A 26,617-nucleotide genomic window follows, 5' to 3' on the forward strand; every position below is an offset into this window, starting at 1 on the left:
CAGTAACCGTGATGAGTTTTCTCCATTTCCTCGACTGTTACTGACAGAGATCATCGCTTTCAGACCGCCTGGTGCCAGAGGCCCTTTAAATGAATAATACATGAATTCATTACAGGCGTATGTTTCCACTGAGGCCCCAGGAGACAACGAAGAAAAAAAACGGCCCCATCTCCTATTTGAAGCTAATTTCTGACCGCGCTGTCAGACGTCAGTCAACAATATGTGGTGCTGTTTATTTCCTGGGGCTTCCACAGAACAGCAGGAGGTCAAACACCGTCTGGGCCGTTCAAAGATCACTGGGGTTCAGGTTTCACAAACACAGATGCTGAGCTCTGTCACTTGAACGCACGCAGCTCAAACTGAGGCTCTCAGAGTCGAACATGGACGGAGCTAAAACAGAGCGTTCATTAAAAATGTGCTCCTGTTTGCAACTAACGAACACGAAGCTAACGATGTTCTACAGCACCCAGCAGGAGGCAGGACCCTCCCTCCTCTGCCTCTGATTGGCTTAGCCTGATATTCTTACCCTGATCCTAACCGCTCTCACTAACCAACCCCACCAACGAAGGCACGAGTGTTAGCCTATCAGAGGCAGAGCAGGGAGGGTAATGACTTCACCATCCTGTGAAAAAAAAACTTTGCATGACAGCAAGACGAGAGCATCGGCCCGTCAGATACAGCTCTGAAGGACTTTTAAGAACAAATCAACACCGAGTCCCAACATCAGCCACCACGTTTGAGGAGTTTGAGGATCCGATCAGTCCTGGGAAATATCTGCAGTCAAAAGAAACCATAAACAAAGAGGAAGACCACCTGCAACAAGTTCCTCCAGCACGTCAAACTCACAGCGTTTAGTTAAAGTCCAGTTACCTTGAATCCCAACGAGTGGACAGACTCGTAGAGGACTGTAGACCTGAGGCCGCCACAGGGGGCAGTGATGAGCACTGGGAAATGAAGCACATGAAAGTGATGTTTGTTCTGGCACGTGAGTGTCATATCAAAGCTCTGTGTTTGGTCTCCTCCACCTCCTCAGGGAAACATCTGCTCTCCAGCTGCTAAATGCTAAATGCTAAATGCTAATTGTCCACCGGCTCGTCTTCTTTCACGGCGAACAGAAAAACTGTGAAAATAAACATGAAATATCATGAAAACACGAACGTTCGTCTGAGGTGTAAAAGCTGTTTGTGAACAGACTGAGTGAATAGACGATGACATCATGAATCATGTGACTAAACATCACATGTGGAGCGATGATGAGGCGTCTGTAGCCTTCCTCACAGAAACGTCTGATCTCCATCGTGCTTTCATCGTTCGACCTTTGACCGGAGCTCTCCGAACGACCTGCTGTGTCTCTTCTTCTGTGGTGGTTAAACGGCAGCTCCACCTGCTGTTTGTCTCCATCAGCCAATCAGATTGAAGCAGTGGATGAAACAAACATTCATGTTTTCTTTTGCTGACTTCTCTTAAATTCAGTTACATTTTGAGCTCCGTTTGGATGAAAGTTGGTCACGGAGACTTAAAGAGAGAGAAAATCCAGAGAGAACAGGATTTACAGAGTCTGCAAAGGAGAGAAAGGGAGGCGATGAATGGGAGAGAGGGGGAGAGACGCTTTAAATAGAGAGAGAGCCAATACGGTACGAGGGCGAGAGACCCTGGGTAGAGAGAGAGAGAGCGAGCCGCAGAGCGAGAGGCTGAGTGTGAGAGGCAGCGCGAGCACAGCGAAGGCACACAATCACTCTTCATCACTGAGGACGAAGACTTACTGACACTCTGGAAACCTGAAATCCACATGAAGCCTCTGTCTGCTGACGGCTGACTGGGGGGACACGTCCCCTTCTGCTTTGTCCTCTGTCCAAGGAAAGTGGCAGAAATTACACAGAAATATCCAAAGAGGGAAAGACTGAGCTTTAAAGACTGGAGATCTGAGCTGAAGGAACACTGAACCAGGTCTGTGCTGGATTGGAGGCTGACTGACATTTTCCATGGGGGGCTTATGTAAGTGGCGGGGGGGGGACTGAAGGAACACTGGACATCTGTGGAGGGCTGACGGTGTTTCTGGAGAGGAGGCTCACAGACGGAGACGGAGGAGCTTCGTATCAAGTGTGTGCGAAGCAGAAAGTTGGTGAGGTGTGTTCAGGTGACACACGTCAGATGTGATCATGCTCTTCATCGATCCCTGTTGGCTGCACTCGCACAGGTGACACGGCAAGGACACCTGAGGATCTGTAAAGCATCTGTAGAGCCGCGCAGGTGTGTGGCTCCAGGTAAAGCACCTCCGCACAGGACACCTCAGCTAGCATCAGGACATCTGCACCAGAGTGATCAAAGTCACCCGAGAGGACATGAAAGACGAAAGGTCAAACTTCTGATCCGTCCCATCCTCGCCTTCAGACGGACCTGATGTTTTTATCATGAGTGCAGCTGTGACATGTGCAGACTTCAAGGAGGAGAAGGCTGCACCTCCATGGAGGTGATGAGGAGAAAGACTGGAGGCATGTGAGCTGAAGCACTTCTTGTTTGTTTTTCCAGCACGGTGTGACAGACGGACAGAATCAACCAGCGACATCATTTGTGTCCATCAGCTGCTCGCTCTGCTGTGCTGAGTTCAGCAGGCTGTTATCTGATGTGAGGAGGATCATCGTCTGTTGATCCTTTGACACGATTCACAGCTCTGGAGTTTCCCCCGACGCGATGGAGCAGAGAACTGACGGCACGTGTTGAGCTGCGCCTCATCCCTCCGCCTGAGGACTGGACGTGGAAAACGAGCACACGATGACGAGACTTCCCTCTTTCTCACTCTGCTCCGGACCTTTTTCCAGGCGGCAGTCCTGAGGTGTCTGTCTGCGGTTGTGACGGCGGCGCCGAGCTGACGCCATGAACCTTCGCGGTGGCAACGTGTCACAGTGGATCTCTAACACTGCTAGAGCCGTCGCCTCTCTGGAGTCCAACACCTGGCCTCCAGGTGGATTTGAGGACAGCGCCCTTCAAATCAACGTGACGATCTCGGGGTGTCACGGAACCGACGCGGTCCGTAACGGTGTGGACGCACTGTTAGGGAACTGGTCTCATCGTAACGCTGGAGGAGTCTACAGGGAGGAGGGCGGCAGGTCTCCGTGTCCTCCCCAGGAGGCGGCGGTGGAGAAGAACTGGGCGGCGCTCCTGATTTTAGTCGTCATCGCCGTCACCGTCATGGGCAACATCCTGGTGATCCTGGCGGTCTCCCTGGAGAAGAAGCTGCAGAACGCCACAAACTACTTCCTGATGTCACTGGCCGTCGCCGACATGCTGCTAGGCATCTTGGTCATGCCGGTTTCCATGGTGACCATTCTGTACGGTAAGCACTGAGTGACATTTGGCGTGTTGAGTCCAGCAGACGCTCAGTTTCTCTGTGCGAGCGGTTCATATTCAGTTGGATCAGGATGCACTTGCGGCAGGTTCATCATGTTTCCATCACGTGGTGGAGTCAGAGTTCATGCATGACACTGCGGGTGGAGACGGATGGAGGGCGGAGGTGCTGGAGGTGTCCAGTGAGTCTGTAGGGAGGAATGACGGGACAAAGTCCCACAAGAACACAGCCTTAAAACCTGTGGAGCAAATTAACCAAGTACATTTACTCTGTGCTGTACGCAAGTACAGTTTGGAGGTACTTTGTACTTTTAAAATACAAATATCTTACTTTTAACTCCACAACATCTGATGACTTTGGTTTCATTGCAGATTCAGATTAATGACAGAATGATAAAATATAAACAAGTAAATAAATAAATAATAATATGATAAAGGTTAAGATTATATTAGATGTAAAAGGTGGTGAACGTGTTAATGCATCTGGACCTCTAATCCGAAAATATACAGTATTATATATTTTTTTGATTCTTTAAGTGTATTTTGACGCAAATACTTTTGTATTTTTACTGAAGTGAAAGATTTCACATCAATTCACAATCATCCAACAGAGAGACAGAAAGAGACAGACAAACAGAGACAGAGACAGAGAGAGACAGACTGACAGAGACAAACAGAGAGACAGAGAGAGAGACTGACAGAGAGACAGAAAGAGACAGACAAACAGAGAGACAGACAGAGAGACAGACAGACAGACAGAGAGAGAGAGAAAGGCAGAGAGAGCCTTTAGTACCTTTAGAACCTTTGGAACCTTTAGAGCCCTTAGAACCTTTGGAACCTTGAGAACCTTTAGAGCCTTTGGAACCTTGAGAACCTCGAGAACCTTGAGAACCTTCAGAGCCTTTAGAACCTTTGGAACCTTTAGAGCCTTTGGAACCTTTGGAACCTTTAGAGCCTTTGGAACCTTGAGAACCTTGAGAACCTTGAGAACCTCAAGAACCTTTGGAACCTTGAGAACCTTTAGAGCCTTTAGAACCTTTAGAACCTTTGGAACCTTTAGGGCCTTTAGAACCTTTAGAGCCTTTAGAACCTTGAGAACCTTTAGAGCCTTTAGAACCTTTGAAACCTTTAGAACCTTTGGAACCTTTAGGGCCTTTAGAACCTTTAGAACCTTTGGAACCTTTAGGGCCTTTAGAACCTTTAGAGCCTTTGGAACCTTGAGAACCTTTAGAGCCTTTAGAACCTTTAGGGCCTTTAGAACCTTTAGAGCCTTTAGAACCTTCAGAACCTTTAGAGCTTTTAGAACCTTTGGAACCTTTAGAGCCTTTGGAACCTCCCTCCTGCTCATCAGTGATTCTCTTCAGGAAGCTGAAAATTTCCTGTTGTTTATCTGTCTGTCACTGTCCAGCACACACACACACACACGCACACACACACACACACACACACACGCACGCACGCACACACACACACGCACGCAGCTGATTGGCTCTCCTGCCTCTCTGAGCCTCTCTGTAAATGTCACGAGTCGCTGCTCTCATAAGGAGCTTTAAGCCAAATTCATTTGCATGAGAACGAGCTCCGTAAATGAGTCAGAAGGAGGAACGCTTCCAAAGAACGAGCTCGCTGCTCGTTACTCGCCTTCCCGCTCGTTAATGAGAAGACAAAAGAAGTCATTAACCACGGCGACGGCAAACATAAACACACGCTGCAATTATATTCTCCTGTTGCTACACGGCCGCAGAGTTTCATATCAGGGAGCAAAGGCAGCATCGTTTCAGCGGGAGAGGCCTCCTTCCTGCGGAGGAGGCAGGAGGCGGTGCTCCGGAGGAGGCTGCAGAGGTTATTATTGATGTCAAACACAGGACCAGAGGTGGAGCGAAGAGGTGAGGCTGGGAACGTTATTAATGAGCTCACAGGTGAAGGTGTCATGGCCAGCTCGTTCACGCAGGAAATAATCTGAGGAGATCACAGGTGATCAGTTCAGGGGCAGTAAGGATAAGATCAATAAGGTCGAACGTGTGTGTGTGTGTGATGAATCAGAATGACGACCATCAGCAGGTCAAAATGCTTGACGTATCCACTAAAATATGTCAATGGTTCAGACGTTCATGGTCGCCTCAGGATGAACTCCAGTAACTTCATTGATCCTCCGATGTTTCATCATAGCGCCACCATCAGGTCAACATGCTAACGTGTCCAACACTTCTTCAGGTTTATGACCTGCAGAACCGATGACACTCAGCCTCAGCTGGACTTTGTTTTTAGTGCTAAGTAGCTAATGCTAGCATGCTAAGCTAGTGACTGCGGTAAACACTATAGCAGCCCTGTTAGCACGTTGTCACTGATAGCGTTTAGCTGGTGCTGTGTTTCCCCTGTCAAACATGAGGGACCTTCAGTCGTCTCAGAGGCTTGTAAACATCTCTGTGTCGGGCTGAGTCTCTACTGGCTCTCTCTCATTTTACCCAGCCGAGAGGTTAGCCATGTGTCTGCCGTGAGGGGGCTCACCGAGCTCCTCCAACTCACCAGCTAACAGCCAAACGCTGTGTTTGGACAAGGCCAGCTTGGCTGGTGGCCCACTGCTGATTTACAGATCCAGTTGTACCCTATAAATCCGTTTGGCTAAAACAAACATTTCAAGTGTCTTGGGAAATGTGGGATTAACCCAGCGCTGTGGCTGTGTGGACAGAGCTTGTTCCCTGTCTGTCCTACGTGAAAATACGCTTGCTGGCTTGTCTCTGTCTCTGGAGACGAGCCGTCAGCAGAAAGCTGACAGACTGATGCACTTCTGTCCCGTCGGACAATCGTCCAGAGACTCCTCGCTGAGTCTCCCTTCAGCAGGATTTCACACCTGTGATTGATGAAGAGGAGCAGAGAGGAGCTCCACCTGAAATACCTCCACCTCAAACACACATCAGAGTCTTTCCTGGTCGTAGGCTGAGGCAGTACTTCACTTCAGAGGCTGAGTACTGCTTCACTGTGTTGTTCGTCAGCAGTAAAAGTTCAGAAAGGTTTTCAGATTCGCCGTCATGTGACAGACATTCAGCTGCAGTCAGTCAGCTGTTTTCAATCTAATTTAATTTATTATTTTCTCATGGCAGCAGTTTGATGAGCAGCCAAATGTGTGGTTTACATTGTACATTGTTTTGGATCTTCGTCTGTGTTTCTGAATTTCCTCCGTTTCTCCTGATGGAAATGTTTTGGGCTGCTGCCGCTCGTTGGTCCTCGTCAGCCACCGTAAGCAAAGGATGTGAGCGCTCGATGGTGCAGCTGCATCGATCCACAGACGTCCGTCTGTAGGTCTGTCAGTCGGTCCGTCCTCCACTTTGGTCCAGCTGTCGTCAGATGATGTCCAGTCTTTGGATGTCTCCAGCAGTCCTACAGATGCATTGGTCTTAACCTCGAAAAGGATTAACATGTTCTGAACTAGATGCCTGTTCAGTGTCTGTGGCTTCAGATTCTCTGCTGAAGCTGAGAAGCAAAGATCAGCTGCAGCTTCTGCTCGCTGTCCAGGCCGTCTGTGTTGATGGACATCAGTGGGAGGACGCAAGCAGCTGAGGCAGTTTACTGTAAGACGGTGGGACGTACGCATGTGTTTCTTCCAAACCTCTTCACACTCTCAAACTTCCTCCAGACGGAAGCCGAGCTGCCGATTAGCATGAGGAGCTCTGCTGTTTGCTGTGTCTGCACTCTGGACTCTTTGTGAAGCGGTCGCTCGGTGATCATTGTCTCGAGGTGGAGCCTCCCTCAGCCTTCAGGCCTTTGGTCACTACAGCAACAGTGAGACACAGAGGACCTCTGGGAACACAGTATTCCAGTCTGGTTCGGTGGACGCTTGCCGAGTCCCCGGTCTGCCAGCTCTGATCTCTGTTCCTGCTCAGTCTGCGGAGGCACACAAACGGCTTCATTTCTTATTGATCTCCCTCCGTTTTGGGATGAAATGCTCATTTTCTCGTTCTCTCCGAGCTTTTCGGCTAATGTCCTTCCTCTTTTCTCTCTGTAGACTTTCAGTCCTCCATGTCTCCGACACTCCTGCCCTCTTTTCTGTCTTGTTGTGAGCTTTCGTCTCAGACGGGGACAAACAAACAAAGCCTCGGGGTCTTGTCCTCTGTGTGGACGGCAGCTGTGCAGCATGAGATTTACTTAAAGATTAGACTGTTTCGGCTCTGGACTCAAAGCCGCGACTCCTCGGCTTCAGCACAACACAAGTAATCTCATCAGAGTCTAAATGTGTCATCTGGAGCTCCGAATCAGAGATCACCTGACTGCTGGGAGCGTAACATCGTACTGATCCTGATCAGTGCATTGATTATCAGGGACAGAGTGGCCCACCTGGATCAGGAGGAGGTTTTTAAGGACACAGTGACACAGAAACATGACAAAACAAAGAAACCTGTCAGATCCTGAGTGAGTCACAGCATCTGTCAGCTGAAGAAAATGGAGGCACATCACCACCGTCCAAAACGCCCTGCCCACTGTTCCCATCACCTGTGACCACGGCAGAGTCATGTGACCGGCAATGAAACAGAGCAACCTTTCACACTTTCATGATTCGGAACGGCTGAACGGGCCGTTACTCTGACAGCTCTCGTGAGCTAACGTAGAATCGCAGACTGTCTCGTTGTAGACGTTCACTCAGGAGAACTTTTCCACAGTCTTGAGACCAGCATATAATTAACGTTGGATAATTAGGGCTCATGATGACGCGCTGCCGTGGCACGCTGTAATTTGGATTGAGCACGTTTGGTTCACAGCCTCGGGAGGAAACACGCTTTTCTACCACTGGAGACGCCGTCAGCCGCTTCCTCTGACCCGATGATGTGTTTGAGCTCTGAGCAGAGACGGGTTGGACTGGGTGTGCTGGTGAGGCCTGCAGGGGACATTCGTCTCTGCTGCTCGTTCCTGCGCTTTGATTTGTCGTTTGTCGACTGTCAGCGGCGACCTCTGCACCTAATCCTCTTCCTCATCTTCATCCTTCTCTTTGTGCAGAAATGAACCCACGTTGAATTTTATGATCGGTGATTAACTCGTTCATTATGTTTCTCATTAATGAGTTAATCAGTGCACAACCTCGTTAGTGTGTTCAGAGCTTCTTTCACGCCTTCATGCTGCTGCTCGTCGATTCCAGCCTCTAAAGAGGAAACAAAGAGCTCAAGAAGAAGCCGGTGACTCGCTCTGAGCAAACGGTTCTTATTGTCCAATGACGACGCCGTCCTGATTGTCTGTCCACGTCTGTTGTGCTTTTGTCTCACCGAAAAAAATCAATGTTTTAACAAACGAACTATAGCAGAAGCAAACAAACACACAAATGAATTGAAATCAACATGTTTTGCCGTCGGCGCTCGGGGTCGAACGATCAGCAGCATCGTGTGTTGTGAAATGTTTTCTGCTGCTGTGATGCTTTTACTCTCATCTGTTGTTTCCATCAGTTTGTCTGAAAACATCGCCGGGACTCGATTTATTATTGCAATCTCATATTTCCATATTTCAATCTGACAGACTTCCTGTCATGAGTCTGCATGAAGGATTAGAGGAGACGTGTTTGAGACGATGGACCGCTGATCGAGGCTGATTCTGGATCTGCAGCATGTTGTTCACTGTGTGCTCTGCTCAGCTCACCTGAGCAGTCACCTGTAAGAACACACTCCATAAACCTGAGCTCTGATTGGATGGAGAGCTCAAAAAGGAGGAAGCTATCTTAGCTTTTACTAGCATCCAGATTCACTGAAGCTCCTCAACTGCTGCTTCAGAGAGGAGACAGAGGCCATGATGCTAATCCAGCTGCTCAAACACTGTGAACCTACTGTCCTGCCCGCTGACAGCTAATGCTGTCAGTAAAGAGGAAGAAGCTCAGAGACAAACTGACGCTGTTAGCATGAAACTTGTGTGTTAGCGGTTAGCTCGTCAGCCACAGTTGTTCGGGACGCGGGGACGGATTTCACTGTCGCACCGCCGCGCTTCATTCATTCATGAGCAGGATGTGACTGTGAGCTGGACCTGGATGGACTCGACAGCTCGCTGTGCAGCAGAGCTTCAGTTATTCTGTTTCCTGTTGAAGTCCGCTCATTGGGTTTGTGTCGGATCAAACAGGATGATCAGTGAATTATTTATCGCGTTATTTGTCTCCTTTGTTTTCATGTGTTTGTGTTTGTGTTCTGTCTCATCTCGTGTGTGTTCACCACTGAACCTTTTCATGTGCAAAACACATTCTGGCTCTGCTAATTAAACCTCTATTGAAACCTTTTCTGAACCGATCTGCAGCAAAGACAGTCATGACGGCCAAGCTCACAGGAAGCTGGACGAGGACGCGTCCCGCTGCTTTACTGACCTTCTGCTCTGCAGGACAGTGAACTCACTGACAGCAAAGACAGACAGCAGACATGTCTGTTTTTACAGCACAGGAACACAACAGAGACGCTCAATTAGCTATAAGTGCAATTTCACTGAGAACAGACGAGAAAAAACGAAAGAATAAAAGAGACACAGTCACACGAGACAAAAATGAACCAGAATCAAGATTAGAATGAACATCTGTTTCTAATTAATCAATGAATGAAGATGTCCAATGAAAACACTCAGATGCTGTGAGTGAAGCTGACTGTCGTAATGTGAGTTACAGGTAACATTTACCTGCAGCATCGCCTGCCTTCAGAGGACTGACTGGAGGAATACATGGCCACACATACACGCATGCACCCACATGAATTTATTAGAAATGCAGGTGTATCCATCTCCCGGGAGGCGGCGAGCATGTGTCACATGGTCAGTGCAGCCGTGTGACTCATGGAGTGCCGTTTGTCACATAATGGAGGGCTGGTATCCACAGAGATGAAGGTTATGAAGTGAATGGCGTTACCATGGGCGATACTGAAGCCTGTCATGCTGCAGGCTGGAAATAGATTCTTCAAGAAAAGAGAACAAAGAGAGAACGAGGAAGGGGACACGTTTGGTCTTCATCAGCCCATCGTCTTCATCAAACAGCAGGATTAGACTGGCTCAGTGCTGCGTGTTCTTCGTAAGCTGTTCAGTCCTTTGCTGTCTTCTGTCCTCGTTGAGTTGTCCGTCTTCGCGGTCCATTTAAACCAGTCAAACTCTTTGTGTGTGCACAAACGCTGGATTCTGATTCTGACGCCAACGTGTCTTAACGAGTCTTAACAAGCTGCATTAGTTAATGTTTGTTCACGAAGGGGCAGAAAAAAGCCAACAGACCACATCAGCAGCAGCAGCTAATGCTAACGTGTTAGCATACAAATCTGTTTTTCCACATCCAGCAGCTGTAGATCAACATGGTGATCGATGTCAAGACTGTTTCTGATGGACATCAGTCCAGTCTCCTCTTTCTTTGACCTCTGGTTTTGGTCTCCTCCAGCTCTTTAGCTGCTACATGCTAAATGTCCACCAGCTGGTCTGAGTCTGTCTGCTGTTTCTGCTCAGCAGGAAGTGAAATGAGGCTTTTTACAGCTTTTACTCTCAGAGGAAAGAAAAAGAATAGTAGTGTAGTGTAGTGTAAACGTAGTGTAAAATAAGTGTACTTCAGTATTTCCAGCTACTTTAAACGTCCGCTTCACGACATGTATTTGACGGTTTTAGCTCCTAAAGTTCAGCACTTTGTCTTTCTGTCGTTGTTGCTGCAGAATGTGATTTAACAGCGAGCGCTCGTCTTCTGAAGTGACGATGATGCATGACAAATACTTCAGCAGGGACCTGTTGTCCCCTCCCTCCAGTATCGCCAGCTGATCCAGTGAGGAAGGCGTGTCCACACATTTAGGGTTAAGTGAAGTCAGTCTGAGTTGGTGTGAACAGCTGGGATGGTGGTGAGTGCTCAACCTGTCGTTCAGAGGTCAGAGGTCAGAGTGTCTCGTCCCTCAGTATCTGCAGTAAGGGATGAAGGAGCTTCATCACAGTGTTTCTGCTCCGTCAATGTTCCCGAGGAAGAGGACGATCAGCGTGAAGAATACCTGCTGGGGCATCTTCGCCTTGAAAGACTTTGAAATTGTCTCGTCTTCCTTGTCTCTGCTCCAACAAAGAGGAAACAGATGTCATTAGATGAGACAGATACTTGACAGATTAATGTCTTTTATCAAGACGTCCTGAAGGGAACAGACAATGCTGTCAGAGCGTCACACATCCAGACACAAAGGTGAGGAAACAAACGAGAGAAGTGACAAACGGGCCGAGGCTCAGGGGGAATATTTATGTCTTTTTGTCTCCCGTCCACTCCAGAACATCCAGGTGGAACGATTATTGGTGAAGTAGAGGGTGAAGTAAGTACTGAACACGTCAACGTTTCATTTCCAGCTGAGAGCAAACTGATATGAATCAATAAAACCTACAGACAGAAAATCTGAAGGTTCCAGTCCATTAAAGTGAAAATGAAGTGAAATGAATCAGGACAAAAGCACTAAAGCAGCTGATTAGAACACCTGTACCTGTGCTTTGTGAGGACAGTTTCAATGATAGGACAAGAAGAGCGACGTTCATGACTAAATCCCCCCCCCACACACACACACACACACTAAACAAGCATTGTTTCTGGTGACATTATTTTAGAGTCTCTGGTTTGAAAAGACTTAAATGTCAGATAAAGGACACTGAGCCGCGTCCTCTGAGACTGAGACAGAACATGTCCGGCAGCAGTAAACGTGTCAGTGTGAGCGAACGCTTCACTGAGACGACACCACGTATGTTTTCCAGATTTCCATCAAACTTCTCAGTCTTTTCTGAAGTGGACGCCGAGGACGGACGGCAGCTTCAGTTGTGCTGCTGGATGTGTACATTGAGCGGTCGGCGTGGGTGGAAAACATTAACCACAGGAGCTCGCGGCGCTCATCATGGCATTGACACCACATCTTTGTTATTGTCAGCGCCCTGATTACAGTCATCAGAGCTCTTATTTGTGCATCAACACAGAGAACAGGCAGCGAACCTCACCACGCTGAAGACACCAGGCAGAAGGTTCACCGAGACTCAAACAGGCCTGAGACCTCGTCAGGGTCTGTGCTGGATCTGTGGAACTGCACTGAAAAATAATGAAGAGTGGAACCACATGACTTCACGTCTCATGAGGTTAATTAAACCCGCGAGACGCTGACGGTATGGACGCATGTTTTAGCACGTCACCCTCAGCCTGTCAGTCTGTCAGGATGGCTGTCTGTCTTCTGTGGTGTGGACAGAAGATCCTCGTTGATGTGGTTCAGATTTCTGATTAAAGCCATGATTGAAGAGGATTAGCACCTCTGGCTCCAGTAACATCACAGCTCGTTCAACCCATCCTGACAAATGTGAGAAGCCACATGAAGACGTTTTCCGACTGCCTGTAATCTACATGCTGGAGATCGCATCGTTCCAGTCCTGGCCTCTGGTTGTCAAAGCTGTTGAGAGTCAGATTTGCGGCAGCTTCACGCAGACAGAAGACAGTCGGTGTGACAGATGGAGACGCTCGGTCACAGAAGTCAAAAGGACATCGACACCCGTCACTTCAAAAACACAGTAAACAACAAGCTCATCTGGAAATGCTGACGGGTTCAAACAGTGAAGCAGCTCCTGTCAGCGAGGTGCCGATGTCCTTCAGTGTCCTGTTTCTAAAACCTTCAGACGTCTCACCACCTCTGGACCCTTTTTTCAGCATGCTGGTATCACGACGCTGAGGTCCACCACCTCGGTCCACACTGAAACGTCTCAGCATCTGCTGGACGACTGTGATAAATGTGGTTCAGATGTTCATGTTTTATACTTTGATTTATGAGCAAATACCTGCAGAGCTAACGGCATTCAGCCTCAGCTGGACTTTGAGTTCACTGCTAATTAGGAAATGTTAGCATGCTAACATGCTAAATTCAGACAGTGAGCAGCCTCACACTCCAGATCAAAATGGAGAACTGAGAACTGGTCTTGACTTTATGAATCCAGCTGTAACGGTCATACCACCGCCTGCTGGTTGGCCGTGCTCCTGACGGCACGTCAGCTGTGTTTTTGTGTTTTGTGGGATTTTCTTGAGAACGAAGAAGAAAGAAATTGTGCTCTTCTTCGCTCTTCTTGATCAGTAAAAGGAACTCAGACATCAGAGCATCGTTATGCTTTCGACTGGGCTAACTCGGCAGAAAGACATCAGACTGATCCTTTAACAGTTTGCTCACAGAGCTGCGTTTCTTTGACTTCCCCCTTCGTCTCTTTCCCGTCCACGTCCTCATCCCTCGCTCTGGGCTCGTTTAATCATCTCCATTGTTCCGCTCTGGTGGCTGTAATCATGATTTGTCGTTTGGACGTTTGCGAGCCGCCTCGATGTGAGCTCTCCTCGCTTCACGTTCAGCTCTCTGTCGTCTCTTTTGTTCGGCTGCCGTCTCGTCTCGGCGCTGCCGTCCTGCCGCTTCACGAGCTCTTGAAAACACAATCCACTTATTTTATCACTGCAAACACGCTTTGGATGGAACAGGCAGTAATTGCCAGCACTTCCACCGTCCTCAGCTCTGCTGGCTGCTGAGGCTCTCTGCGAGGGAATGCTTGGAAAATATATTTTCCAGGTAATTTCTGGACAGAAGCACCTGAAGCTAAAGGTGTTCAACAGCTGAGTCAATCAATTATTAATGTTCTGAAGGCTGATTCACTGAGCTCTCACTCACATTCAAAACTCTCTCAGATTTGATAAAACCTGGTTTTAGGGGGTCCTGCACTCGCCTCAGCCCACCTGCCTCCTACGTTTTCTTTACATCAGGTATTAACTTTGGTCATGAACTCGGGAATCTGACGAGGAGACGGATCCAAGATGAACTTTCAGTCGTCCGTCTTCAGAACATCGAGGCAGAAACACGTCAGTCACGTCCACGGTCACATGACGGTGTGGCCTCGTGTCCGAGCAGTCAGACTGTGAGGTGGTCTTCTCCTCGTCTGTACTGTAAAAACATGGTTTACAGGTTCATTTTAGTGTCACACACTAAATCTGTTCTTCTCCATTCTTCTCGTCATCCTCGTGATTTTTAATCTCCAGTTAATCTTTGTTGAATCTTCCTCTTCAGCTTCCTTCTGCCTCCACGTGGAGTCGTCCTGTCATCAGCAGGAGGAGAATTAAACTGAAACGTTCTAGAATCATCTCCTGGTTTCTCATCACTTCTCATTTTGTTTCATGGTGAATCGTTCACTCTTTCATAGATCTCTGTGGGTTTAGACGTGAACTCCCTCGTTTTTGTAAAACACGTTGAACAAGTTTAAAAAATTCATGAGTGCAGCGTTTTTTCATGGCTGTTTATGAAAGAGTCACGAGTGACAGCTGGAAGGTTCCAGAGAAGTTCACTGGAAGGCAGACAATGAGTTCAAAACAAGCAACAGCAAACTGACAGCACCTGAGGACACACCTGAGGACACACCTGACACCCTCATTACTGTAACACCAGCTGCTTAAAGCTGCTCTGAGCAGCGATGCAGCACCTGAACATGAAGAAACTCGAGTGTCTTTTCAGAGATTCGTCTCCCAGATTGAACTCTGGTGCACTGACTGAGTTTAATTGGTGTCAGGTACAGAGGAGTGGTGTCACAGCCACAGCCTTCCTGTGGTCTGACTCCTCTGAACAAGCCGGGATGTCGAAACATCGGCTCGGGGCTCCAGAGAGGAACAAGGTGTCAACACCTGAACACCAGAGTGACAGCAGACGGCTCTGTGAGCAGCAGCAGGCGTGGGAGCAGAAAGTCACATCTCAGCAGGTCCTGTGGTCCACCCAGAGGTCCACCAGGGGTCCACTCAGGTCCTTTTCAGTAGGTTTCACTTTTTCTCTTTGTGGGGCAAAAGTCACTGTGGTTCCAGGTCGTCACCATCAGTGTATCCGTTTATTATGTGATACGTTATCTGTCCCTGAGGGGGAAATCTCTTTTCTCTGAGAACAAAGGATCAGCCACAAAGCAACGTCCCTGCTGGAGGTCTGAAACCACACAGCGACTGAACACGAGTCTCCAGTTTATAGGCCCAAACCTGGATTAATGCAGGTTTCACATCACTAAATGTAAACAGATTTCAGTGGAGGGGCCTGCTGGGGCTGCAGCATCTCCACCGCTGACAGGAAGAGCCTGAAGAGGCTGAAGACAAGCGGTCCAGACGGTGAATCCTCACTCTGCCATCAGTGTGTGACTGTGTGAATGGATGAATGGATGAATGCTGCTTTGAGGGGTCAGTCACAATATATCAGTTCAGTCCATTTCATGACGGCACGAGGTCTGAAGTTCCACTTGTGAACTTATTTGCAGTGTGTGTTTGCAGCATTTGTTCAAACAGCCGAGCAGAGAGGAAGCAGAGGAGCAGGAGCAGAGAAGAATGAAGGCTGTTTGTGATGAATGCCTCAGCTGCAGGTGTCTCCACAGGTGAGACTCATAAATGGAAAACAAGGTGAAAAGGGATGGAGGACAAAGCGATTTGAGCGCATGATGACCAGCAGAGGAGGACGAAATGAAAAGGAAGGAACATGAAAAAGAGGAAATCAGAGAGCAGGAGGAGGAGGAGGAGGGGGAGGAGGAGGGGGAGGGGGAGGAGGAGACAGCTGAGAGTCTGGCGGTGACCATGGTGACATCGAGCGGCACAGATGAGTCATCTCCTCCCAAATAATGAAAGCCTTGATAAGGTGGTCCTTCACCTGTCGTGTGGAAGGAATGACGGACGGTCAGGTGGGGGTCCCTGAACAAACGTGGGCCCCTGACGGTCTGCTCCTGATCCCTTCAGCTCCCCGCCTATTTTCTCCTTCAGCCTCAGGAGGATCGTGAGGAGGCGGCGACACCTGGGCCGACTTCAGAGGCTGAGCTTCCAGTTTGAAGTCTGCTCAGCTGTGTTTGTCTCGTTTATTCTGACTGAGCAGAAACACCTGATGGAAACATGTTGATTATGATTATTAAAGAAAGATTTAAACTGGTTTCTTGTTCTTCATCCATCAGGTGTCAAGACTGTATCAGAGCGACCGATTAACGTTCAGAATAACAGAACAAACAACATGAGCCTTGTTGTTCTTATTCGACCTGCAGACTGAACATCAACCTGTGATCCTCAGGTCGTCTCAGGTGTGTTCTGAATCAACACTCGATCAACGCCAAGATCCAAAAAGATCGTCAGCTGATCGATGATCTGAATTCACAGAGAAAAAACACATAGCAACCAAACACCAAGAGGAAGAACAGAGACTGAGCGCTCGTCTGCAGGAGACAAAGGCAAGCAGGCGGACACACAGAGGAGCTCTGATTGGATAATTGAGAACAGGTGATGATTAAACTGGTGGAAAAATGAACAATGACAGGAAGTACATATGGGAATGCATGAGGGAGAGTTACTACAAAATAAAACAGGAAATGTTAGAGTCCTTCTTTTAAAGAAATAAAATGTGATTTATAAAGAAATGCACATTTTTTTCGGTCCATGTTTCTTACCTGACTGTTGTTGCTCTGTGCCTTTAAACTGCCTCGAGTAAACCTCGATGAAACACACCTGCCTCCATTCACGCTAGTCTTCAGAATGTTATTAAAAGTCATTTCCATCTGCAGCTGAATGATTTCAAGACCAAATTACACAACTATGTTTAGAGACGGCTACCGTAGGAGCAGGTGCCCTGCTGTGTGTGTGTGTGTGTGTGTGTGTGTGTGTGTGTGTGTGTGTGTGTGTGTGTGTGTGTGTGTGTGTGTGTGTGTGGAGCATGTTCTCAGGTCGAGGTGGGTTTGGAGCCGTCGGCCATGTTCCATCTGTATGACTCATTCCATTTATCGCTGTGTGCTCACTGTGTAATTAGCTTTTTAGAGGCTACCTGCGGCTAACGAGTCCATGAAAACCATCACTGAGGTCCAGTTAGTGGTTTTTACTGCAGATCCAGTTACACTAAAACAAAAACCAGTGCTGTTCCAGTCTTCTTTGTTTATCAGGCTTCCTTAAATGTGTTTTATTCTGTGTTCATAATGTAACACGGCCTTATTGTTGTTATTATTATTATTATTATTTCAGTGAACAACACCTCCTGCCCTGAAAAACTGGGCTCCCTGAACGCCACACTGTAACTTGAATGCTTCCTGTGATCATTTTCCCATCATGCACTCAGAGATGAGCTCCTCACCCTGCGCCTGAAACGGTGGATGGCTGAGAGGGACGAGTGCACAGTTCAGGCCGGTTTCACACTGAAAGACAGACAGACAGATCTGTGTTCATCTGAATGTCAGCGTCGTTTTGTGACGTTCGGGTTCTGTGGGAAATGTCACAAACCACAAATGTCAGTAAAGGTTTACGAACAGACGTATTGATCCAGCAGATGTGATCAGGACCTCCGTACTAACCTTTGCATCCGTCCCCTCCTGCAGATTACGGCTGGCCGCTGCCTTCTGACCTTTGTCCCATCTGGATCTACCTGGACGTCCTGTTCTCCACGGCGTCTATCATGCACCTCTGCGCCATCTCTCTGGACCGATACATCGGCATACGAAACCCGATCCACCACAGCCGCTTCAACTCCCACACCAAGGCCCGCATCAAGATCATGGCGGTGTGGACGATTTCAGCAGGTAAGACAAAAGACAGGAAGGACGTCTTCAGCACGAAGACATCCTTCTGTTTGTGTTCGATATTTGACTTTAATCAGTCTTTATCATGTTCATTCTCAGTCTCATAATCCAACATGAACCAAAAACAGGAGACAAAGGAGGAGGAGGAGGAGGAGGAGGAGAGGAGGAGGAGTCAGCTCCTCAGTCATCAGTCAGCTGCTCATGAGATGCAGTTTTCTCGTGTGACGCTCTTGATGCCTTGTAATCTTGGTGGAGGTGAGGGAACACTCAGGTCTTAATGATCGGCTTCTGCCCGCCTGGTGTCCAGCTGCTCAGGTCAGTGAAGAGGAGGAGGAGGAAATGATGATGGGCTGCAGACGAGGCCTGCGCGCTGATGGAGGCAGTGGAGTCGCTCTGCACGCCGGTTATTTACCGCCGCCAGCTGAAAACGAGGAGGAAAATAAGAACGGCATGAAAATGACAGATTTTAGTTCCAGCTGATAACGTTCAGTTTTCAATCTGCACAAACAAACATCAGTTTCTGTCTGATTGAAGCTGAATTATCCTGAAACTTTTCCATTTTCCGTCCTGTTGGTGTGTTTTTCTGGTTATTAGCTGACATGTTTTCACATTAAGCTAATCAAGGCGAGAAAAGCTGAAAGGTTGACTTCTGTCAGGTGGCGGGAAGCTCACGGCTCCACGTCGCTGCCGTTTGAGAAGACACTGAACAGGTTTACGTCCTTGTCTTGTGTTTCTCTGTCTGTCCTGACATCAGGCCAAAAAGACAATGAAGTTGGCTTTGAAGCAAGACTTTGTTCAGGAGAGAGACACAGATGTCAAATCCGCAGGACAAAAGCAGGACGACTAAAAGATGACTACAAAGAAGCACAAGAGGACGACAGAGACAACAGCTTCCAGGATGAAGATCGTCCCACTGACTTCCTGGAAACTAATGTCCCATCTGCTAACTGTTAGCAGTCCGGCTCTTAATCCCCTTTAAGACTGTAACTTGTTGTTTTTCCTCTTTGTTTTTTGTACAAATGAGTCTTCCTGACTGATCTTTTGGTCCGTGGATCTTTGCCTCTGCAGACCACGCTAAGCTATGCTAAGCTAACGTCTCCTGGCTGCAGCTTCATATCTACCGTACAGATGTGAGAGTGTTATCAATCTTCTCATCCAACAAGAAACAGAGTGAGACCAGCTGAGCGGGTCGTGGACCAGGACCATGAAGGTCAGTCCAGTCACTGAATGAGGGAGCGCTAAAGAAACAGCTGTTCAGTCTGAATATCAGCGATCAGCCGCCCGAGCCCGAACGGAGCAGGAAGAAAGTCTGACGCTGTGAGGACAACACTACGTTTTATTGATTAGAGGATTAAAGGTGGTTTAGACACGATCAGCATTTACCTGTGAACTGGAGAAACTGTCTGAAACACCAGAATGTTTTAAGAGAGTCTGCCACATGAAGAGGACGTGTTCAGACGAGAGCAGAAGAAACTTCTGTCAGGGAACACAATGTCAAAGAGTTTGAACACCTGAAGTCTAGCAGAGCCTCACCATAACCCTAACCCTCACCAACCCTCAGCCTTTCTTCAACAAGTCAAAGTCCTGACGGCCTTTAATGAAACATCCCAACCTGAAACGAGCAGAACAAAAGCTTCAGCGTGAACAACGTCGTCCTCAACACAGCTGAGTACTCTCCTAATGGAAGAAAGACAGAAACCATGATCACGTTAGTGCTGTCAGTCATTCTTCTTCTTCTCTGATTTCTTAGAAAAGTCAGATGTTCATTTATTAAAGTCTCATTTTTACGAATGGCTCATTTTATTCTATTTCCCACTGATGTATCTGTGTGATCTGTTGGGTGTCAGAGAGTCCTGTACAGACAACAAGACTAATAATTAACAGGGTTTATTTATCTATAAGCAGAGGGATGAAGCAGAGCAGGCGGTTCAGGTTCGAGTGGGGGTGCCTGAAGGGGCAGTAATGAACCCGTCGTGGTTCAATTCACCACAGTGAAGAGAAGAAAACACCACACAAACATGAGATGAAGGATGAGCCTGAGCTTCTCTCTGGGACCTTCTGGGACCCCCAGGTGACCCGCCCAGTGTCCCTCTGATTGGTTTGTTTGTCGCTTGGTTAGGGGTCGTTGGCTGGTTAGAAGATGTCCAAGATGGAGCCAATCGGGGGCAGAGTGGGGGCAGGTCTTCACAGAACACAGGTGGTGAAAAAACGATGTAGGGAATCGGATCAATGGGCCGTCAGAACGTCAGCATGGAGCTCATTAATCACAGATCTGTAGGTGTCAAAGAGTCCCAACAGAAATGTCTCCTTTCAAACAAAACCATGACGATTGAAGAGAGACTCTTCGTCCTCTGACAGCCGGGGGTCCACAGACCACATCAACAACTGACGTCACAGTCCAGAGGGGGGATTATCACGAGTCCACTGATGGGTCATTGTAATGAAACAAGGCCAAAGAAATCACTGTGTTCAAACGCTGAAAAGCAGCTCTTCACATTGGACCAGGTGAGGTGGGCAGGTAGGACGAGGACGAGGTGGGGGAGGGGCCGGCCTGTAAAAGTATAAAAGAACCAGAGAGAGACGAAACCCAAGAGGAACGTGAGCTCTGTTCATTAAACCAAATAACTTTATTGACCAAAAACAAAGGCACTGATTCATCTGGAGTGAGCTGTCGGCCTCGTTCAGCCTCTCTGAGCTCCTCCGAGGCCTCAGCTCTGTGTTTGCTTCCTGTTGCCTCCACTTCATTAGCTCTGTCGTTCCGCACTGTGGACGCTAATGACCGAGTCCTGCCGGAGCTGCTGATAGATAATTTAGCCTTCCTTCCAAGTCCAGATCCAAAGCACGATAGCTGCGATTCGCTCATCGTTTATGTTCTCTTCTCGATAAATTAATGCAGTTATGTCATTTATCTCAGATCTGGTGACGTCTGGAGAAAAGGTCGTGATCATCTGCCCGTGATGTTCTTCAGCCAGTTACACATCTAACTGTCTGCTGGGTAAGAGGTCAAACCAACAGCAAAACGAGACATGAGTATGAGGGATTGTCTTCCTCTGTGTGCTTACTGTGGACCAGCACCTGCACCTGCAAAGGCTTCAACTCCACCTGTGAACTCCTCTTGAGGAGCTTCTGTCCTTGGCTTTCATACAGGAAACTCCAGAACAACAGGACTACGTCCATTTCGTTTTTCTAATGTCTGACCAGTTCAGAGTTCTTTGGTTCTCGTTCCCTGAAGCAGTGAAACCCCCTCTGTACTCTACTCATGGTACAGTCTGAGGTCCCTCTGCCATGGAGCCCATTGGATGCTCTCACTTCCTGTTGGCTGAGTTGCTGAGTATAAATAAACAGCTCAGAGTTGTTTCTGTGGCTGAAATTTGTCCTTTCAGTTTGGTTTCAAACACTCACAGCGAGTCAGGCTGCGACCGAACAGCGAGGACCACAGATCTGGTCTAAACAACAGAACTGGTTTTGATTCAGGCAACTTCACGCTCAAGTGTTTTGATCCTTTTCCTCATTTGATTATTTGAGCCTCTCGCTTTAATTCACACTGCTGATTTGTAGTTCGTCACCTCTCTCAGCTTCGTCGGGAAACGAGCTGCACGTCTTCTTCGGCCTTCAGAGACACGAGAGATGACTGCGAGACATCACGGCCTGTTTTGCTGATGCAACATCAGACTGTTTAGCATTCAGAGAGCCGTTCCTCCGCCATCTCCTCCGTGAAGTCGAGCGTGTGATCTGAGAGGAAGTCAGCAGAGGAAACCATGATTGGGATTAGCTGTTGTTGCATCGCTGTGTGCATGTTAACTCACTCAGTCTCACATCGAGAGGCTTCTTCTGCATGTTTCAGTGGTCGCACGTCACTCCTCCGTTAATTTAATGAAGAAATGAAGAGAGATGTGTAAAACAACACAGGAGCTGTGTGGCCTTCAGCTGCAGAGTCGCCTTCAGGACGCCAAGATCAATGAGAGCAGACTGAGTGTTGAAAATAATGTGTTCACACTGACGTTCAGTCCAAACCTGCAGCAGTGAAACACATTAAATGTCTAAAAACATGGAGATCTGTGTCACGTGCTGCTGATCTGTGTGCTGACATCATCGTCTGAGGCCACGTGGAGCCTCGGACATGTAAGCCCCACCTTTACCTGCAGCGACATCAAACTGACCTAACAACCAATCACAATACTCCAATGATTCTGAAGTGACCCAATGATGAGGACGTTTACTTTCGATGCATGTTCATCTACGCACTTCACTTTTACTTTCAGTACATTTTGAATGCAGGACTTTTACTTGTAGCAGAGTACAATCAGTGGAGTACTCCTTTAAAGCAGTATAAGTACACGTTGGTGTACATGATGAAAGCCGTGGTCTGTGTACTGAGATGAACTGAAGCTCCACAGAGCCGACAGGACCGACAGTTACATGATGTGATGTCAGCATGGCAGGAAACTGGTCCCGCCCTCAGCGCCACGCTACGCTCTCTCAACCAACCGGATTGTTTCAGGGCTAGTTTAGATGTTAGGTTTTCCTCAGAGGAGGAGGAGGAGGAGGAGGAGGAGGAGGAGGAGTGTGGTGGCCAGCGTTAAGTCGAGCCTGCTAATGTTCCTGCAGTGAGCCGTGGTCATGCTCTGATCTGATTGGATGTAACATCAGGATTTACACATTGTTGCACAGAGGAGAGGGGGAGTATACACACACACACACACACACACACACACACACCAGCATGATGAGTGTCTGTGTGTGTGTGAGAACATTCTACATTTCATAATACAGACTGAAACGTTCACACTAAAGTGTTCCTCTACACCAAACACGCACACGCACACACGCGCGCGCACGCACACACACACGCACACACACACACGCACGCACACACACACACACACACACACACACACACACACACACACACACACACACACACACTCTGTTCTGTTTGTTTTCAGCCAACACAGAAATGTAGAAAAAACCATGTTTGTCTTTTATTGTGAAAAACGTGAACGTCCTGCGGCGCCTCGCTGTCCTGAACTTTCACTGGAACAGTTCAGATGATCAAATACTTTCATACTAAGAACCAAAGAAGACACTAAAGCGAAAGAGACAATTGTGGGACACGTTGGAGGTGAGACAGCTGGAGCTTCATGCAGAGCAGCAAACACCTTGTTGACACCTGTGCTGTGATGGTCACTCACCTGCAGACGTGAACGCTGCTGCCGTGGCCGCCTGAGCGACCGTTCTGCTAATCGACAGGTGTAACGCTCGTGTTTGTTACCTTTTCTGTGGGCAGGAAGCCGCGGTGCCGTCACACAAACCTTGAAGTGGACGGTCGCGCCGAGTCCCTTGAACCAAGATGGCTGCTCTTCCTGGAGGTATTTTAGATTTTTCCTCTGGTTGACGTGTTTTCAGCGGACGTTTGACCTCCTCTGGATTTGCTGAAAGAGGATGTTCAGTTTCTCTTTGGACATTAAGGACGAAAAACAAAGGTGCAGCAGCTTTCTCAGCCCTGAGCAGTGTCTGCAGGCAGCCCGAACTCAGACAAGCTTCTGGGTGATTCAGGGATATGTTTGTGCTCACATGTCTGTTGTTGACTGTTTGGAGCCAAGTCATGTGACATCACATCAGCATTTTGATTGGCTGAGCGTTCAGATGGTTTCAAACCTTCAGTCTGAATCGCTCCAGCTCCTTGATCCCTCAGACTTAAAGACAATTGTCCATCTTTGACCCATCCCTCCCGACACACAGCAGCAGCTTCTGCAGTCCGTCTCCGACCTCCTCCTCCTCCTCCTCCTCCTCCTCCTCCTCCTCCTCTCCTCTGCTCTATCTCCGTCTCACCTCCCTCCTGTTTGTCACGAGCAGGTAATGAGAACACGGCGTGAGGAAGATTGCTCAGTTTATCTGCTCCCACCCAGTCCATGTCGAGGTGGCTCGAGCTGCGAACAGCTCATCCAAAACTTCCTCTGGACAATTTGTTATTAGATTTATCAGAACGTGTGTCTGCAGAGAAGCAACAACAAAATAGGAATTTAGGCCGAGGAAACTAAATTATCAGCAGCGAACTTCCTCACTGCAGACTTTCACCTGTGAACCGATGCAGGTAAATAAACCGATGCTGGATTCATAGAAAAATACAGTAACTGAGGCTGAAGTGAGCACAGAGACAGTTCAGACTGACCAGCAAACACTGATAAAAGCTGCATTTTATTCACACAGTCTAAAGGTGGAGGTGCTGTTAAACAACCATCATTGCAGGTGAAAATCTACCTGAGGGGACTCTGACACGTTCGCTGACGAGGTCAAATATTCAAGTCTTATTCATGTGTCATCGTGTTCGTAGACATCCTTCTTCACTCTCTGACGTCTCATCAGGTGTTAGCTGTTTCTTATCTCAGAGCCTTTCTAATGTCCTTCTCGTCTTCTCTCCGTCCTCTCTGCAGGGATCTCCATGCCAATCCCTGTGCTGGGACTCAGAGACCACTCCAAGGTCTTCAAAGATGGCAGCTGCCTGCTGACAGATAACAACTTTGTGCTGGTCGGCTCCTTCGTGGCCTTCTTCGTGCCCCTCACCATCATGGTCGTCACCTACTTCCTGACCATCAGCGCCCTGCAGAACGAAGCCACCCTCTGCTTAGACCAGCTGGTCCCGCGGCCCAAATGGAGCACGACTTTCACCTTGAGCTTCTTACCGCAAACCTCGCTGTCCTCTGAGAAACTCTTCAGGCGTTCGATAAGCCGCGAGGCCGGCGGCAGAGGAAGTGGCAGCGGCCTGGGCGGAGCTCGTGGGAGCGTCTCCGGCTCGCTGTTCGGACGCCGCACCATGCAGTCCATCAGCAACGAGCAGAAGGCGTCTAAGGTCCTCGGGGTGGTGTTTTTTCTGTTTGTGGTCATGTGGTGTCCATTTTTCATTACCAACGTGCTGGTGGTGGTGTGCGACCCGGCGGTGTGCGACGCAGGACTCATGGGAGGCCTGCTGAACGTTTTCGTCTGGGTGGGGTACTTGTCCTCCGCAGTAAATCCGTTGGTCTACACGCTGTTCAATAAAACATACCGGGCGGCGTTCCTGCGCTACGTTCGCTGCCAGTACCAGCCGGAGAAGAAGCCTCTCCAGCTCATACTGGTCAACACCATCCCGCCGCTGGCCTACAGCTCCACCCAGCTGCCCCTGGGCGACATCGGGAAGTTAAGAAACGGAGAGGCGCACTCTAGTGGCAAAGTGAAGGACTTCTCTTTACCTGGACAGGAAACAGAGAAGTGTAGGCCAGACAAAAGTCATGGAGACAAAGACGAGAGCTGTGTGTGAGCATCAGGCTGAAATAACACGCTGCTTCAAGGTCGATCCTGTGCAAGTCACAGATTACACAACTTCTGAGCTCGCTTCAAACTCGGAGCGAAGGGTTCGAGGTCTGAAGTCAAAGTGCCAAAGACGAAGTGCCTCCCAGTCAGGATTTACAAACACTGAGCTAAAATCTGAACCTGTGCATTCCAGTAGATTCTGAGTGCTTTAAAGGGTTCATTCAGCTTCTGATCCAGGTCTGGATCTGCTGGACCACGTCTGTGAGTTGGTCGTGACAATAAAAAACACATCACCCCAAACTCAGACTCGTTCCACAGATTAAATCTCAAGCAGCCTCAGCGCTGCTCTGCACACTGCCAGCACATGGAAAACATATCATGTTACGTTCACTCACTCTTTTTTAACGATATCGAGGCCTCGGTGTCTGCCAGTCTCAGTGAAATGAGATAAAACGCCCCACGTAAATGATGTGAAACACTCTTTCTGGACAGAAAGTGACAGAATTTACCTGTTTGTGAAAATATTTGTAGATATTTCACATTCTTTCATTCTTCACGGATGCTCAGCAGCAGCGATCTCAGCTACTCCTTCATTCGCCGGCTCCCTGGCATCCATCAGGTGGTCTCTACCTCCCGTCGTACCTTTGGGTGGATCAGCAGGGATTAGTCTGGATTTCCTGCCACCTTATCAGATGTTAGAGTCGGGGAGGGAGACCCAGGATGAGGCTGACACAGAGGGACTCCAGACTCTGGTGAGGGTCAAAGGAAGCTGCCAGAAGGGAAGAAAAAGGAGAATGAACATGACAATGACGATGTTCCAGAGAGACAGCGTAAATAAATCTATATTTGTAATTAGTGCAGATATGTGAATACACGTTTATGATTGTTGAGGTTAAAAAGTTTAGTTGTTATTATTGTTCTCTGACGCAGCGTGAGGACTATGAAACCAGGTGACATGAAGGAAGTGAAGAGGATTTCACTGCTGAGGTTTCCATTGTAAAAGTCACATTTTCTTTGTGTTCTTAGCAGAAACCTGAGGAATTTTCCAGGATGTAAAAATGGTCGAGCGGTCGGTCATTAGAATGTGGTTTTAAAAAGGATCTGAAGCTGGACGGGCGTGCGAAGGCAGGCTGGATGTGGACGTGCAGTCAGGGTTTGTTCAGATATAAAGCCGCCGCGGTTCAGGCTGAGCGCCGAGTGAAGTTTAGGAGCTGAGCGACTCCAAATTCCAAAAACATGAGAGGACGCAACCTGAGACAGATTCTCTGAAGGTGAAGTAAACAGAAACACGATGTTCCCTCTCATGAACTCGATTAGTTTAACACGTCTGAGCGAACGAACGCAGGCTGAGGACAACAGTCCATTCACCTGTGGAGGTTCGTCATCAGCACGCATGAGTGACGTTCAGGTTCAGGGTTTCTCACCTCGAGCTCCAACAGTCCCACCGAGTACGTTTCCCTCCTCACAGCAC

The 26,617-nt window shown here is 48.3% G+C and overlaps 1 protein-coding gene across 2 annotated transcripts; it reads left to right on the forward strand.

Annotated features, from left to right (window-relative positions):
• Nucleotides 1–1,702: 1,702 nt before the first annotated feature.
• Nucleotides 1,703–25,664, forward strand: htr2aa (5-hydroxytryptamine (serotonin) receptor 2A, genome duplicate a). 2 transcript variants are annotated; one of them, XM_076747619.1, is made up of 4 exons: nucleotides 2,997–3,062; nucleotides 3,108–3,334; nucleotides 17,656–17,856; nucleotides 24,291–25,664. In XM_076747619.1, exons 2-4 carry the CDS (start codon nucleotides 3,190–3,192, stop codon nucleotides 25,151–25,153), a joined length of 1,209 nt encoding a protein of 402 aa, XP_076603734.1. In that variant the 5' UTR covers nucleotides 2,997–3,062; nucleotides 3,108–3,189; the 3' UTR covers nucleotides 25,154–25,664. The 2 variants fall into 2 exon arrangements, with proteins under 2 accessions (XP_076603733.1, XP_076603734.1); XM_076747618.1 differs by having other exon boundaries at nucleotides 1,703–3,334.
• The last annotated feature ends 953 nt before the right edge of the window (nucleotides 25,665–26,617 follow it).

Source organism: Chaetodon auriga, chromosome 13 (assembly GCF_051107435.1).
Source record: "Chaetodon auriga isolate fChaAug3 chromosome 13, fChaAug3.hap1, whole genome shotgun sequence".
NCBI classification, from domain to species: Eukaryota; Metazoa; Chordata; class Actinopteri; order Chaetodontiformes; family Chaetodontidae; genus Chaetodon; species Chaetodon auriga.

Bases quoted from the DNA above. Each gene is read 5' to 3' on its own strand.
- htr2aa (XM_076747618.1), top strand. From the start codon at position 2,875: ATGAACCTTCGCGGTGGCAACGTGTCACAGTGGATCTCTAACACTGCT. The intron at 3,335-17,655 runs GTAAGCACTGAG...CCCCTCCTGCAG, and splicing joins CATGGTGACCATTCTGTACG to ATTACGGCTGGCCGCTGCCT. The intron at 17,857-24,290 runs GTAAGACAAAAG...TCCTCTCTGCAG, and splicing joins GGTGTGGACGATTTCAGCAG to GGATCTCCATGCCAATCCCT.